Source organism: Gymnodraco acuticeps, unplaced genomic scaffold (assembly GCF_902827175.1).
Source record: "Gymnodraco acuticeps unplaced genomic scaffold, fGymAcu1.1, whole genome shotgun sequence".
Lineage (NCBI taxonomy): Eukaryota > Metazoa > Chordata > Actinopteri > Perciformes > Bathydraconidae > Gymnodraco > Gymnodraco acuticeps.
This window is the reverse complement of record NW_022992308.1, coordinates 1,274,314-1,288,421: the sequence shown is the minus strand read 5'-3', so window position 1 is coordinate 1,288,421 and position 14,108 is coordinate 1,274,314. Positions and strand designations below refer to the sequence as shown.

At 39.5% G+C, this 14,108-nt stretch overlaps 1 protein-coding gene across 9 annotated transcripts in view; it reads right to left on the bottom strand.

The window, feature by feature from the left end:
- LOC117541056 (ecto-NOX disulfide-thiol exchanger 2-like) overlaps positions 1–14,108 on the bottom strand; it is a 261,284-nt gene that overhangs the window by 101,944 nt on the left and 145,232 nt on the right. For all 9 annotated transcript variants that reach the window (XR_004568261.1, XR_004568260.1, XR_004568259.1 and 6 more), the window contains exon 3: positions 3,176–3,301. Coding sequence is in view for 2 of the 9 variants with exons in the window: in XM_034208109.1 (XP_034064000.1) it covers positions 3,176–3,301 (126 nt within the window). In the remaining 7 variants the exon portion in view is untranslated. The remainder of the gene's footprint in view (positions 1–3,175; positions 3,302–14,108) is intronic.

Below are 14,108 nucleotides of genomic sequence, written 5' to 3'. Positions count from 1 at the left end.
GAATCAAAAGCTTTAGACAGATCAACAAACAATGCTGCACAGTGTTTTTTCTTGTCTAGTGCTTCAATTATGTCATTTGAGACTAGCATAGCCGCTGAATGAAGTAGTTACTATGGCCTGATCTGAAGCCTGACTGAGACTCGTTAAGAATATTATGGTCAGTTAGAAACTTTTTCAGTTGTTCGTTTACAAGAGATTCAAAGACTTTGGCCATTACAGACAGTCTGGAAATAGGGCGATAATTATTTAGGTCAGAGGGGTCTCCGCCCTTTAACAAGGGGAGAACCATGGCCGACTTCCAGGAGCTAGGCAATTCACCAGCACAAAGACTGAGATTCAAAATAGAGGTTATGGGTTCTGCAATCAGACCTGCAGCAACTTTGAAGAAGAACGGCTCTATCTTGTCTGGGCCTGAAGATTTCTTTACATCTAGGCTCATTAAAGCTTTGTGAACCTGAGAGGTCAAGATGGGGGCAAAGGTGAACAGTTGATCAGGGTCAAGTGGCGGAGGACCTGGCTCTCCTTCTGCAGCAATCATCCCTGAGTTGCTAGAATCAAAGATTGAGCCAGCAGAAATAAAATAATTATTAAAGCTGTCTGCAATATCCATTTTGCCCTTGATTTCACTCTGATTTACCCTTAAGAGATCAGGAAGGCTGTTTGGAGTGATAGAACCTGAGGAGGATTTAACAAGTTTCCAAAACTTTGCAGGGTTATTCAAATTGTCATGTATTGCATTAAGATAGTAGGCACATTTAGAGTCTTTATATCTTGAGATATATCTCATTTTTCTTCACGTCTATGAAATGTTGCTGTTGAAGAACGACTTGGGCAAAAGAGGTTAAATTAGACCCTCGTACAAACCGGATTAATAATATTGCCAACCATTCATGCCTATTTATAGATGAATAAATAAATAATCCTGCAAACAATTGACATACAGCTAATAGGAATTCAACAAGAATCCCTACCTAGAGTCCTGTCATTTAATGCGTTTGCACTGTCTACTGACTATTATAAAACGAGCACAATAATTCGCTCTCTAATAACGTTAAATTATGGAGAAGAAATGAATCAGTGGCTTTGTTATGAGAAGCAGGGATGAGGGTCCTCTGGGCTTTGCCTGGTTATTTATTAAGATTTCAATGGTGAAATGCAAAACAAGTTTTAAAAATCCATTAGTGATGCAGCCTGTGAGAGCGCTTTCATAACATTTTGAACTCTCCCTCTCCATCTCCATCTCGTGCACCAGGTGCCAAATATCACATGAGTTTGATCTTTTTTGCATAACTTTGTGTCTGAATGAAGCAGTAAGGAGCCATAATGGAAAACTCACTTTTTGTCTGAATGAAAACAAGCCATTCATTTAATAGGAAGATGAAGCCATGATGATTAATAACAAAATAAGTCTTCAATCTATATGTTATTAAAGCTTCTTAAAACCATATAATAACATAATCCAAACAACCAACCGTGGATGTGATTTGTATTTATTGCACATTTGGTGTCCACATGACAGGACGTTCTATACACAGTTGGTGCGTTCATAAATGTAATAGCAGCAGCTAGACGTGTGCAAAGATGTCTGTGTGAGCTGTCGCAAACATTTATTTGTGAGCTGATGTAAACATGGACAGATGACTGAATTTACATCACGTGGACCCTTATGGACCCTCACAGCTAAGCAAAAAGTAAAATGTGTGCTTTAGTTTGTTGTTCAAAATACATATATATATATATATATATAAGTTAAAATGCAAATCTACTGATACTGTGAGGTTATTATTATTAGACAGCTGCAGTGATTTAGAGGGGAGAGTCGGACTTACATGTTTGAGTTCCAAGTTACTGTGAGAATCAAACATGGGATGATTCATGTCTACTGAAGATTCATCTGCTCTGTTGACCATCCATATTTAAACAGATTTAAACAATTACTTTGATCTGTGGAATACACATAACCACCATGTGAATGACTGAATTATAAATGATATAATACATAATCTATTATAAATTGTTGTTATTTTTTAAATTGTATTATTATTTTTCCTATTTTAGTTCTTTTTTTACTTGATTTTTTTATATTTTATCATGAACGTATGCTGCATGTGTGCAAAAAAGGGTTTGGACTTTTGACTGAATATCATTTTTAGCTTTCAGATTTTGAGCCATGCAAAAAAACAACGTTATTATTACAATTATTGAATATTATTATTATTATTAATATATTATTATATGAGTGTTTATTGATTTGATTCATGTGGTTCATGCAATAATGTGTCTTTAGTGGGAGCAGTGTGGTATCACTGCACCTTGCCAACATAGAAGTAGGTGGATCGTGTTACTTTTGAACAGAGGCGGGCTATCTCTTTCTTCCTCCTTTCAATTGTTATGATAACTGCATAAATCTGCCACCTACACTAAAACGTATGTATGTGCTCAGCCAGTCAGGATGAAAGTAATGAACCCAGTGGGAGCAGGAGGAGGATTACTAACTCTTCTGTGATGAGTGGAACAACGAGGGAACTCCTTAAAGAAGTGAACACATACACTGTAAAATCCTGAGCTCCACTTGTACAGTCATGCAAAGATGCCTTACTGCCTCCACACAGGTATAAAAACATACACACAGTGTGATCCTGTGGACACACTTAGCATTTTCAAGCATTTACTTAAACAGGGACATGAGCTAACCACACACCCTTAATTATAACTGCCTGGGGGAGTAGAAGCAGAGGAGGGGAAGCTCCAGACATTTAAACACTGACGCATCGGGAGCTGCCTGCTGCGATGAGTACAACTTCTCAGTGTTGATGCTCACAGGCTTGCTCAAGGGCACTTTGAGGGCAGCGGAGGGGGAGGAAACGCTGTTACTCATATGTCCTCGGCTCCTACACATAATTCTTCCCTGCGTGTCTGTGGATTCAGGGCCACAACTTTAAAAAGGGTACCATAACTTTTAGGCGGACTGTTTCTCCTACCTCTAAGTGAGGGAAAGCTACACCTTATTTACAGTATATCTTGTAAACCAAACATTTGTAACATAGAACTAAGAAGTTTATTTTGTATTGGCTGTGGGAACAAAATTCCAACATCAATATATTGACTGTACTATAGTGTGCTGCCACTGTCACTGTGTGACCAGTGGCAGCATGTAACATATTTTCCGTGGTACCTGGTATCAGCTGCTGTCCCGTCATGTTTAGCGGAGGCATCCCCAGGCTGCTCATGGCTTGTGTCCAGATGCTGGGGTCTGACATGGGCATCGCCATGGAGTTAGGAGCCATGTTCATGTTGGCGTCTGCAGAGAGAGACACACAAAAGAGTGAGATTTACAATTCCCTGGTACTGCAAAAAGGATCACGCATCAATCTAGATGGGTTAAAGGATTGCTCGGCATTACATTTAAGGTGTCAGATCTTTGGCTTTCTTTCTTGAGGAAATCGTATACTTTATTGACATAAGTGCTTTGTTCTCTCCACTCTCATTTCCTTTCTGTCACAGGAGAGAGGAGAGGCTGCTGTGACCCAGCTTTCAGTCTGACTCCATTATTGACTTTTAACACGCTGTCATTTACAATACATTCCTTTCATTCCAGTTTTGTACTCAACTACCTCAGAGACTTTCAAAAGTCTGGCCTCTTGGCACATCCTGTCTCAGTGACCTATGACCTCTTCTGAAAAGGTGGCAGCTGCTCTGACTGACAATGATGTCACACACACGTAGTCACGTACAGACACAAAGACTAGCAAAGGCACTCTGTACTATCTCTAAACACTTAACATTCAACATAAACCTTAGGTTAAAAGCTGTTTTTGAATTAAAAAACAAAACTCATAGAAAGTGACTTCTGAAGTTAGTATGGTCATCCCTCATTCAATATGTAAATGCTGAGGATATTAAGGATTGTTCACAATTTAAATTAAAAAAAAGAAAAAGTAAATTACTTTTAATTTGTTTTTAATAATAAGTAGAGCAGATGCATGGTTAATCATTGTCTCTGATTGGCTACTCCTGCTCTGATTGCACATGTGATTAATCATCACCCACACTTTGAATGTCGACCCTAAACTTCACTTTGAGTAGAAGTTAGTTTCTTGATAAAAGCTTTATTCCTCACACTGGAGAACTTTCTCGCTCCTAAGTTAACTATTTTCTGTGTAACTCTTAGAAGTTTTATAAACACAAGACCTGACCTGAGTGAAACTTTGACACACAATACACAAAGGGATAAAGCAGTATCCATGTAACAACAAATTCAGACATTAGTTCTGAGCCATGAAAATGTTGAATATTCTCCGACCTACCATTACAAATGCTGCCAGCTGCCAAAACCTCAGGCTTATAGTTATCTGCCATGGCCTAAGACTTGCATAGAAAAGCCAACACATTAAGATCCCCATAGATGAAAACCCTGCAGTAAAGTCAACAGGAACACATCACACATCCACCGGCGGCTCATACAGCCGATCTGGAGTTCATTTCACAGCTGTAAGTACTCGTACAACTCTTGCTGGTTAAGCTCTCGCCGGTGGACCTGTAAATTACCGAGTGGCACCGACTGCTGGCTGAGCCACGAGCCTTTTCTCCTCTTCCCTGACACTTCATTTAACTGGTGTAATACAAACCAGCGCTGGGATTTTACACCCAAAAAGTTTTTCCCAGTGCCTTGTTTATTTGTCCCTGGCAGGTTCATGTTTGCGGTTGTTTGCCAACTCACTGTGATAAGCAATTTCCCTCTCCCGCTGACAGAACAACATGGAGAAGCTTCCCGAGCTGCTTCTCTAAAAATATGCCAGAGAGATGTTTACTAACAAAACAGCTAGATGTTTCCCTCATGTCAGGTTATGTATTAGTGTAATTATGGCATTTCAAACATTATCATTTCAAATTCTATGAGAGCTTGAGAATTTATATTGAATTGCAATGATTGAGGCTGTGCTAGCTTTCAGTTTGCAAATAGGTTTCTGACGAAAGGGGAAAAGCATCAGCAGCAGCATGCTTGTCATATAGCAGCATTCCCTTTCATTCTGTTAATTAATATTCTTCCAAAAATCCCACTAACACAACAACAGACCCACTCATGAAAGGTTGTCTGTATGCTGCCATGGCGAAGCTGATAACACTTCATTGTTGTGGTGTTGCCATGTTAATGTTCCCGACAGGAGCTTCACAGCCCTGTTAACTGCTTACAACCCTATTAGCTGTCCTGCTGACTGGGTGTCAGTACACTCAGAGGAGAGATAATACAGTGGGAGGAGAGGAGTGGGGAAACTTAAAGCTTTACTAGAGTGATAAGAGTCTATGAAAACTAATGCAGGGTTTAACAGTAGATTGTCCTGCAGGCAGAAAAAATGCTGATATTGACTGGAATAGAGGTCAGAATTTGGCCCAGTTGGGCAAGTGCCCAGAAATAAATTCCCGACTACTATTTCTCACCCTGTGACGCTGTTATCCATCCTCTGTGATCAGCCCACTCTCCACTTTCTTACGCCTTTTTAACAAAAACGACATTGCCTGCCAGCTCAGAGTTAGTCAGAAAATAGTGTGGGGCGTTTGTGGGGGATGTTTGAAATACAAAGCAAATAAAAGCATCAGTTAGCCATTAGATAAACAGGAGGAATCATTTTTCACAAGGTGTACCATTTGTCACCTTTTTTAGAAAGGTGAGTGTGTGCACTTAAAGAATACGAGTTATGTACAATGCCAAGTTTTGTTTGTACAACAAAAAAGTACCTTTCAGTGCCTTCTGCTTGCTTTTGTTAAAGCTTTCAACTTTCCGGTACCAATGTGTCATACGTGATTACAGCTATTGGACTATTGAAAAAACTTGATTGTCAACTGAGGTAGGCTACTTTCATGCAAATCAGAAAACAAAAAAATCGATTTAAGTTTTTGGTGAAAGTAAACAGTTTCACAATTCAATGTGTTTTTAATGAGAACACTTGGCTGAATGGCTTTCTTTCAAGGAATAACACAAGCTTTTTGTATCTATAGAAATACATCTCGATAGAAATAAAAGAGGCAGCTGAAAGCATGTGGAACAGGCATCTAAACTTTACAACCCCACAAACTATTTTATATTACACCAGCAAAGTCATCTCTAACAGGGTTTAACTGATTATATCTGATCTACCAGATTTGCTTTTCATTTCATCATCATCCGTCACCGCCCCTGTTATGTGCAAAACCAATTCCTCCGAAAAGCCACCTTCTCTCTGTGAAGCTGCGTGTCTCATTAATTGAGTCACAGTTGAAAGCCCCTTACTTTAAAGATGGTGATTCAAGAGGAGATTGTAATAACAGGGTCAAGGTTAAGGCAAAGTGTGATAGCTGCTGATAATGAGTCCGAATGCGAAGGAGAGGCGCCTAGGACTACTCCCATCCGATGAGTCTCAGCTGGTCGCCTCCAGTCCAGTTTGGGTTTTCTAAAGGCCAATTGAACATGTGGTGCCATGCTGCTCCAAACAATCACTTCTGAGTCGTGACTGATGGATTCAGTATTGAGTAGTCAGACTTTTTGTGACCCTACTGTCAACATTATACAGTAAATATTGTTCGACAAATAAAAATAATGCCTCCATTTAGTGAGAAATATAAAATACACATTATATCACACTGATTTAAGGGGTTTGAAAAGTCAATTTGTGGTTTGCCTTGGGTGGTAATAGAATTTCCTCCAGTATATAATATTTAAATGTACCTCCGATCATCAATTATCCTTTCTCTTTTACAAGTGTAGCCTATGCTACAGTACTTTGAGGATATTTGATTTCAACCTCACAGCCAATTGCTTTCAATCCACCGACATGTTCATTGCATTGTTGTAGCCAGCAACCAATGGAAGATTCATTATTTAACGAACAGTTTAAGCAACAGGTAGGAACCTTCAGATACAGTACAGTATTCCTTTTTATAAACCTTAAGTTTCCAAGTACATTTAATACGGCAAATTAATTCAGGATTCTGGCATTTAACAACGTGTCCCCAATATTTTGCACATGTAGGATTATGAGTCATGTATCTTTTTTTAAATAATTGATATTGACAGGCATTTGAACCTTCTGTAAAAGACTCTCTCTGGTTCAAATGGATTTGTTGATGGGAAGTTGATTCCCCCGTGCCCAACAGTCATGAGCTCGTGAACTCTGAGGATTGATTTTAGACGGAGGCTTTACTGATCTCCTGGACTCTCCTGATTGGCCTTTAGCTCCACTAAACGCTCCCTCAGGGGGGCTTGGTCTGATGGGAAATGAAGCCATTTTAAGGCCTATTGGCTGTAAAACTCCCATCCTAGAGAGAAGCCTGGGACCATTTTGTTCACAATGAGCAAGCTCTCGATAGCACACCACTATCGTAAAGAGAGATGCGGAGAAAAGGGAGGAACTGGACTGAGATAAGGAGTTAGAAAGAAAGGAGGAATCTAAAAACAGATGTACAATGTATTCTGATACATAATGACGACTGGTGAAGTAGTTTTGTAGGCAAACGCATACTGTAAGTTAGCATCGCTATGGGGTCCCTCAATAAAAAGCATGATGTTTCTATTGGATTGCAGAATATTGAAGGAAATAAGCTCTGCGGCAAACACACATTTATGATACCAACAGTTTGTTAAGCAGGATACTTACCATGTCATAACATTATTTTGTACATTTTGAACTGTAAATGCGATAGTCAGAAGAAAAAGCACTGGGCTATAAACTGACTGCATCACAGTCACATAGCTACTCATCAACACCGCTAAGCTAAAGGTGTAATTTAGTTTGCCGTGATGACATTTAGTAGTCTTATCTGATTAGTTGTTAGCAACCGCTGTTTTTAAGACACATAGAAGCTTCCAACATTCAGTGGGGTAATTACTGAAGTATTTTATGTTGTAGAACAAAATGTGACATCCCTTATTCCAGCCATCAACCACAAGCACGTCAAACACCATTGACTTTGAGACAATTTAAATAGAAGTGGCAAAATGCAAACTAATTTGCGGGTTTTAGGACTCATTCCTGCACCACTCTTTGTGTCACATGCTTTATAATTGACTTATTATAAAAGAAAATGTGTATAAGAGCATATACTGGATGGTACCATTAATTGTGTATGTGTATGGTGGGGGTGGTACTTTATACAGTAGTAGTTTATGAGGCAATTATGTATGAAAGACAATATATGATCATTAACATGGAAAGACAAACCTCACGGGCATCAAGTGCATCCTTGATCATGAAAACAAGGAGCAGGCACAATAAAATGCACAGACTGCAAAACCGCTTTCTCGTACTCAGTGGAGGGCTTTTTTACGTGTGTGTGTGTGTGTGTGTGTGTGTGTGTGTGTGTGTGTGTGTGTGTGTGTCTGTGTGTGTATTTATACATCCTCCTCACCTACAGACAACATCAGCACAACCAGGCAAGTGTACTACATCAGCACAAAATGTGGATCATCCCAACCAAGAGCAATCTATCATACATTTTACCAGATCCAGGGTGAAGTGTGTCCATGTTAAAACAATTGTAAACAAAATCTGGTCTCGTGAAATTGTTGTGCCTGTTTCAATGCAAACAAAACGCACGACAGGAGGTTTCCTATACGAAAAAAGCAAATGAAAAATGTTGCCAATGAACATATTGTGATAGTATTGTTTCTCAAAAATGTGACACACACACACACACACACACAATACATCCTTATATCTTATATATCAAACACTCTTCAGATTTCTTCCCTGGTAACACGCAGAACAACACTGTTAATATTTTATAGCTCCCCTACTCTACCACTTTGATATGTTTCTTAGAGCACAATAAAACCAGTCGGGGTCAATTAATTATAGCTGTCTTGTGTAAGACCTACAATTCATCTTTATATATAGAGCCTGGCTCTTCATGAGCTTGAAAAACGAAACACAAGCGATAGAAGCAGCCAGAGCATGGATACACTGATTTTCATTGAAGCTGACCCAGGATCTCAGTGTGAAAAGAAAAACAAGCCTCCATGTAAACCTGTACTAGTGGTTTTGTTGCAATATGTTTTCAAGATTACTGACAGCGTTTGAATGTATTATGTATGGAGTGCATGTAGCACCCCAGTCACTAGACTCCTACAAAACAGGGATTTCATTTTGCAGGTTAAACAGTTGTGATGCATGAGACAGACGGAGCATATCTGCTCAAAATTGTTTCAAATTCAAAACATCAACAAGTAGACAAATATTTAAACAAAACCAAATCATGACTGTATGAGATTATCGGATCTGTGTTGAACAAAAAATCCGCCAGGTAGAAAAGAGACACAGTTTTCTACATCTAAAAGATCTTGTCAGTGTGTTTTCTTAACCTGACAAGAATACATTATTTAATTTCTGCTTCTGGTTCCATTTTACTATGAACATAATTTAAAAATTCACAGTGCATCTGTGTTTTGGAGTGTATTGTTAGAATCATCCTAAGGCATGGCTTTTGTGAATTTTATGGTAAACCATTTTTTTGGTTATTAGAGGACATGGTGTGTGTGTGTGTGTGTGGTGTGTGTGTGTGTGTGTGTGTGTGTGTGTGTTGTGTGTGTGTGTGAGATAGATAGATAATAGAGACAGGGAGAGAAAGCCTGAGTTATTTAGCATCAATATAAATCCCTTCCAGCTCTGCACTTCAAACTATCAGCAGTGCATTATGAGGTTTCAGATGGACACGATTGATTGATCCTTTCTTCTTTTACATTTGAGCGCCAACTGCCAGCAAATGTGTCTTCATCCCCATCAATTAATCTAATCAGCTTTAATAAAAGCATCCATTACCGAAGCAGCGGCATCGACAGACAGAGGCAGAATGTTTACAGACGAATAATCAAACACGGGAAAATACTGATTGGTATGCTGATCCAAACAACCTCTAAAGCCGCCACATTACTGACCGTGTTTTCTGCCAGAGAGCTGCCTCTTATCCGTTTTCTGTCAATCAAAGTGGATGTCTCATGTAGAGCAGTGCATCTCAATCATCCACAGCCAGTACGCAAAGGCCCTCATAAGTAGGCTGAAAACAATTTGATCTCACAGTGTGCAGACGTACAAATATACATTGTTAAAAAGGCAATGGTGAATCAGTTTCTACCACGAACCTCCGAGCAGAATCCACATACACGTATTAGCAGACGAGGAAGATAACAGACGCTGCTTTGTAAGAATAGAATTGCCATGGCTCGCAGGGTTTATTTTCCCTTTACTTCGTCACCAGCTTAGATAAAGCAAAACACAACTTCAGGCAACCTGAACACTGGGGAACCGGTTATGCTATATTCAGTCTCTGTTTTGATTTTGATGAGTTATACAGTAGCATCTCACTCAGTTTATTCTAATACCTTCAGGAAATCAGCGGGAACAATAAGTCTGGAGATACCACCTACGACTGCCTTAAATTGTGAATATGCCACAGACAAAAAGTATTTTTTGTTTAAACACACCGTAAATAAGGAACACTTTAAAAAGAGATATTCAGGAAGCTGTAAGCAGCTGTGATTTGGGACTTTGTTCAGGTTATTTGACGGTTCAATTTCCATATTTCTCACTGCTAGAAATCCTTCCTCTTGTTTTCCATGATACCTGCGGCCCAGCTTGAGTAACTCTCTGCTGTGACATCACAACCTCTTCAACCCGTTCTATAAACAGCAGAAATACAACAGACCGCAGGTGGACAGTGATGCAGCAAATGGGATAACATGCTATGCAGAGATCTGGTAGGATTTAAATGGAGAATTTCTGGGGCCGCAGGAACCTCGAGATCAAGAAGTAGACTTGTGACTGAAAGCCACGTCTTTGAATTTGTAGGTCTACGGGGAATAATGTGGGGAGGAGAGACCAAATGACAAACACTCTCACATCCCCTTGAATACCATCACTTATGCTATGATCAAGGATCTTTATTAGTTGCTGCAGTGGAGCTGCTTCAGGCCCAAAAGTGGAAGACTTGGCTGTTCAGTGTGAAAATGTGCAGCACCATGAAATATAAATTGTGGGCAAAACTAGGCAAACTTTAAAAAAATAATTAAAGTTATATAATTAAGGTGCTAATCTTCTGCTTCTCTTTTACTTGAATGCTAGACAGATTTGATTGTTTCTGTCAATCCAATGGAGTTTCTGATGGATTTGACATGGCCAAAAAGTTGACTTAATTGGATTGTGTTTTTGTGTTTGGGTTAGCTGTGTGGCAACGGTTTATTTGGATTACAAGTTCCTAACAAGTAAGACGGCCCAATGAAATAGCAGCTAAAGCATTTCAAATATATTAGTAATACGAAAGTGAGGGAGTTACGGGAGGTGCCTATCTAATGCAATCTAATAGCAGATTGAGTAATTTAGATATTTCCATAACGCAGGCATTATATTCTGCACCCCAGTCCATCATGTTTGTCCTTGTTCTGCCTTCCAGAGAGAGATACCTTCACTGTCTGTGTCACAGCTGACCAATAAAAGCTTTAAATACTCTCATTATCGCCGCTGAGTGCGAGTGCAGGAGAAGCAGTCAAGTAGATGTGTGCACACAGTGGAGTTTTCACAAGCTTGTACGTAATTATCGGGTCACAGAGGTGTTTGGTAATTAAGTGGAGCAACTCTTTGGTCCCGGAGCTGGTCAGCATCCAGTCTGACAGACTCATGACACCCATCAGGAACAGGAAGAGCAGGCAGGTTAGCAACGACAGCCACTTCCTGCTCCTGACTCTCATTTCCCCTCCTGTCCTCCGGCTCCCTTCAGAGGAACTGGGATTATGAGCCGTTTCTGCCGACAAGCCATGGTAGCTCTGTCATTCTTTGGCATTGTTTGTAGTTTGCAGACGTGTGTTTCCCTGAGCAACACACTATGGAAACAAATATAGGTGTCACTGGTTATACATCACTTGTATAGCATACACCTTATTGTCTTCATAGAGTCATCAATCATTGAATCAAGCACCCACAGGCACACAAACACACACATATCCTTATTGTATATATGATTTAGCTGCTTTAACTTGACTGAAAGCCCTCAGGTGGGCTTCTCCCTCTGCTCTCCTTCTATTTTTTTCAGATATAAAGAAGATGGACAGGAGAAAATTGATGTATTTATAGTCAATACAAGACTCCTTCAACTCATCTCTCAAGAAAAGATTCCAAGCATATGGTACATCAAATACTAATCAAATCCTTCAATAAAAAACGGTTTTACTATACCTATTAAATATGTCCCAGCGAGAAGATATTGGAAGAACAATGATGGGCACACAGGTAATTGCTAGAAAGGCCTCCCCCAGAAAAAGTAATTGGAAAAAGTCCTGTTGTGTTTTCATAATCACAGAGAAATATTAATCGGCAAGACAGCTGGAAGTATAGATTATATTTGAGATTAATAAAACAAAACACAGATTAAATCATGAAAGTTTCACTGTGTGTTCTCTAAAACTTATATGTTGCCATACAGTATTAAGTGGTTGTCTTTCAGAAGAATTTTAGGGGCATATAAGACGGCAACTTAAAGGGATAGTATGGATGTTTTGAAGTGGGGTTTGTATTAGATAATTACACGGTACATATATAGTGTATTAGATATAGATGGTGGTCAGCACTCCCCAGTTTGGAGAAAAAGACAGGAATACGAACACTGCAGAAACGTAATGTACTGTTGTGGATTGTGGCTGCAGCTAAATACACTTAACAACCAAAAAGAAAGGCCCACCCAAATAAAATCAATATCAATTTGAGCATACATACATATATTGTGCCACGCAATTCATCTGGCTCATCTATAATACACTGAGTCATAATATTAATCTTATTGACTTGAGGATTCGTCAGAGCGATGTGATGTGTGCTGGACGACGCATTCAATGACATTCAGCCCTCCCGCTCAGCAGCCAGTCAGTCATGAAGATAAAATGGATTTCAGCAGACAAAGATAGAGAGCCCTTATGGCAAACAACAAACAGCAGCCTGAAAGGGACAAAACAAACTTTTAAGAGGCACAATAAAGACAAAGTCAAAAGTAACAACGGCTGTCAAAAAGATCTGCCATAGACGGCTGTCATTCAAAACAATCCCGTAGAGACATGCTACAGAGGAAAAAACCCTGCCTCCGGCCTGTCACTCATAATACAATTATTCAGAGGGAAAAACAAAGGACTGACTACGCTGTTGATTCTGGGTTACGTGGGAGACATAACGTAACAGTAGAACAGGTGGGAGCATGATGAAAGCCCCACTTTCCAACACATACTGAATTGTACAATGTAAAGAAGAAAATTGGTTAAATGTACACATATTTCTTCTCTAAGGATAAGCCTCCCTCATGTTTCAGTGCTTTATCTTTTTAACATCTTCAAACCATCCTTTATAAATGAGAATGAACAAAGAGTCTTCCCAAATTGCTCAAGTGCTTTGTCTTTCTAGATTCAGATCAAAAAAGATCTTTCCAGTTGTGTGAATACTGTGTTTATAAGATATAAGGAGCAAGTCATTAACTTGTCTCTCAGATCAATAGATGTCAATTTGTGTTACAAAGGAAACTTTATTATAAATGTATTTTCAGCAGTGGCGAACCGTGTCTATCACAACTGGACCTTCTGTAGACACACACACCCCCCCCCCGGCATTATAATGTCCGTCTTTTCACTGAATTGTCGTCTTGAAAAGGGTACTGACAACAATTCCGCAACAACTTCATCTTCACCTGTTGCCAATTCAACGTTAAAAACAATAAAACGGCATGAATTGCTTCGTCGCACTCATCACTCTGTCTCGAGACAGTGAACTAGCGGGCCTTCTAGACTAGAGTACCCTGGAACCGAGGGAAACTCTGAAAGAATACGCCCATTGGCTACAAATCAATATATGATTGGTTGATTAAACTGTCAATCCAAATGTACGCTCTCAAACAGTGCAATGGCCAGGGCATTCGATCAAGGATATAGAATACCTTGGTTGAAGGATATTCTACCCAGAGACCCAAAACAAGATCTGATTGGTTGCTTTCTTTTCTAACACAAAACCACTGAAATGCGTAGTGCATGGTCCGAGAAGGACAAACAAATCAACGTAACACTGTAATATTACAGATCAACAACACAGATACGATTCTCTATTATTCAT